Genomic DNA, 2,226 nt, shown 5'->3' with positions numbered 1-2,226 from the left:
TTTCCCAAGCGCCACCCAATCTTTAGTCACGATTCAAGCACTTACTGAAACTCCGCCTGCCATGCATCGCTGCCACCGCACCCGCACCACGTCCTCCTCCTCTACCCACGTAGTCTTCTGCCATTTGCCACGTGGATGAATGCCGCTTGACTGTTACTATAACTACTAGCTACCACCTTCTTACTTATTAGGTATGCCATCAGATCATCGCTACCTCTCCAAATTAACCTCTTGCTTTGGTACGTAGGACGGTAGGAGAATCAATGAATCATCTTCCTTTAATTCGTTTTCCTAGCTAGCTAGCGAGTAAAACTATATATTAATTGTTGTGAGCTTAAATTACTGGTTAATTAATCAATGGCATCACGGGAAGCGATAAACAAAGTGAGAATAGGGAAGACGACGACGTACCGGAAGGGCACCGATACGGAGCTGCTTGCCTTCGGAAGCGAAGCGGCGATGGCGGCCAAGTTGCTCGTTTTGGGAGACGGCGGCGGCGGCAGGCGGCAGGTCTTCCGCGCCGGGCGGCTCTCCGTGCACATGATCCGGCTGGCGTCTTCCCCCGTGTGCTTGGTCAGCTGCATGGTCGGGGATCACCAGTGGACGCTGGCAAGGGACGCGGTCGTCCTCCGGGCAGCTCCGAGCAGGTACGCCTTCGCCATGCCGGGATTCTGCTACGGCCTTTCGCTCCCCTGCTCCGGCGGCGCCTACGAGCACGAGTGCTGCCGAACGCTGGAGGAGATGCTTCTCCGGTTTTGCGCCTTCCGGTGCCTCGAAGGTGCGCCCGCCGAGATCAATTTTTTGGTTTGAATTTTTTTGTTATTTCGGCGCGCGCGCCAAGAACAAGTTTGTACATATATTCTGCATCCGTTCAGCGTGCGGAGGTGATCAATCAGGTGATGTTTGGGCTCGTGCCTACGAGGAGATCAAGAAGCTCACCTATGCTACTGTCACCGTCGATCCAAGCAGCAGTCGCGAGGGCCTGGACTCGATCCAACTGGCGGTGAGGACGTCGGCGGTGGTGAAGCTGCTCTCTCGTTCCCTCCTGACCGGCGCTCTCGACCCGCGGAAGCATCTCGACCTGACCGCCGGCACCTCCCTCCCCAGCGGGCAGATCATAGCCGACCTTCTGGATGTGGTTGAGACGGGGTGGCGACGGGAGCCGTCGACGCCACCAACGGCGGCGACCCCCAGTGGGCTCTGGTGCATTAACGCAGAGGGGCTGAAGCTGCTGCTGGTGGTACTTTCGGCGTGCAGCACCGCGGAGAAGAGAAAAAGGCAGCAGCTAGAGACGCCGAATGAGGAGGAGGAAGAACCGGAGGAGGCGGGAGGCGACGAGGATGCAGGGGAGAAAGGCGGAGGCGGAGGAAGTAGTGCCGCTACTCCTTCGAGGTGCATCAGCGGAGGAGCAAGGGTGGAGAAGGAAATGGATGTTTACTGAGAAATTAAGGGTGCGTTTAGTTTGTACCGTTTTCATTTTCATTTTCTGGAAAACGCGCGTTTTCTAGAAAACAGAAAACAACTTTTTGTCATTCTCTGTTTTTCTAGAAAACGATAGTCAATTTTTTAGAAAACGCGCGCGGAAAACGCAAACCAAACACCGTTTTTCAGAAAACGCGTATTTTTCAGAAAATGAAAATGGAAAACGCGCGTACCAAACGCCCCCTAATATTGCTGCATCTCGACGACGCCAATTCCTTGTTGAATTATTGGAGAAGAAAAAAAGATTATAGAAGGAAAATGTGGAAGAGGTGAAGAATCTCTACGTGGAGAGGAGGAGAATAAAATAAAACACACAACTTACTTCATTCATTGAAAAGAGATACATACTTATAGGCTTATTGGATAAGCACTAATAATCAATGATACGGTTGGCAATGGAGGGGCCCAAGAGGAAAGGGTGAGAAAGGTCAAGGCCATATAGCAGTCAAAAGTCAAGAGGACGTGGCGGTCAATAGTCAGGGTGATTCAGCAGTCAATAGTCAAGTTGACTAGGCAGTCAGAGGCAAGTATGTGGGGGTAGTCAGTGGCCAGGCAGACTTGTTGATCAAGGAGGCAAAGTAGTTGAAAGACAAGGGGAGACGACAGGCGGAACACCGGGTATAGGTCGGGATCGGCAGAGCTGGGTAGAGGTAGCCCGATTTACAGGCCTGCGATTTGAAGGCCCGGAAGCGCAAGTCACAAATCATAGATCTAAGGCGCGGCAAAGATAGCCCGATCCTGGCT

At 52.7% G+C, this 2,226-nt stretch overlaps 1 protein-coding gene across 1 annotated transcript; it reads left to right on the top strand.

The window, feature by feature from the left end:
- Window positions 1-357: 357 nt before the first annotated feature.
- On the top strand, window positions 358-1,441 carry LOC122043804. The gene is made up of 2 exons (XM_042604380.1): window positions 358-778; window positions 876-1,441. The coding sequence occupies exons 1-2, from the start codon at window positions 358-360 to the stop codon at window positions 1,439-1,441; spliced, it is 987 nt and encodes a 328-aa protein (XP_042460314.1).
- Window positions 1,442-2,226: the final 785 nt, after the last annotated feature.

This window comes from Zingiber officinale, chromosome 2A, assembly GCF_018446385.1.
Source record: "Zingiber officinale cultivar Zhangliang chromosome 2A, Zo_v1.1, whole genome shotgun sequence".
Lineage (NCBI taxonomy): Eukaryota > Viridiplantae > Streptophyta > Magnoliopsida > Zingiberales > Zingiberaceae > Zingiber > Zingiber officinale.
The sequence above is the reverse complement of the archived record's forward strand: the minus strand, read 5'-3'. Positions and strand labels throughout refer to the sequence as shown.

Coding starts and splice junctions, on each gene's coding strand:
- LOC122043804 (XM_042604380.1), top strand. CDS start 358: ATGGCATCACGGGAAGCGATAAACAAAGTGAGAATAGGGAAGACGACG. Junction 779..875: donor CGCCTTCCGGTGCCTCGAAG/GTGCGCCCGCCG, acceptor GCATCCGTTCAG/CGTGCGGAGGTGATCAATCA.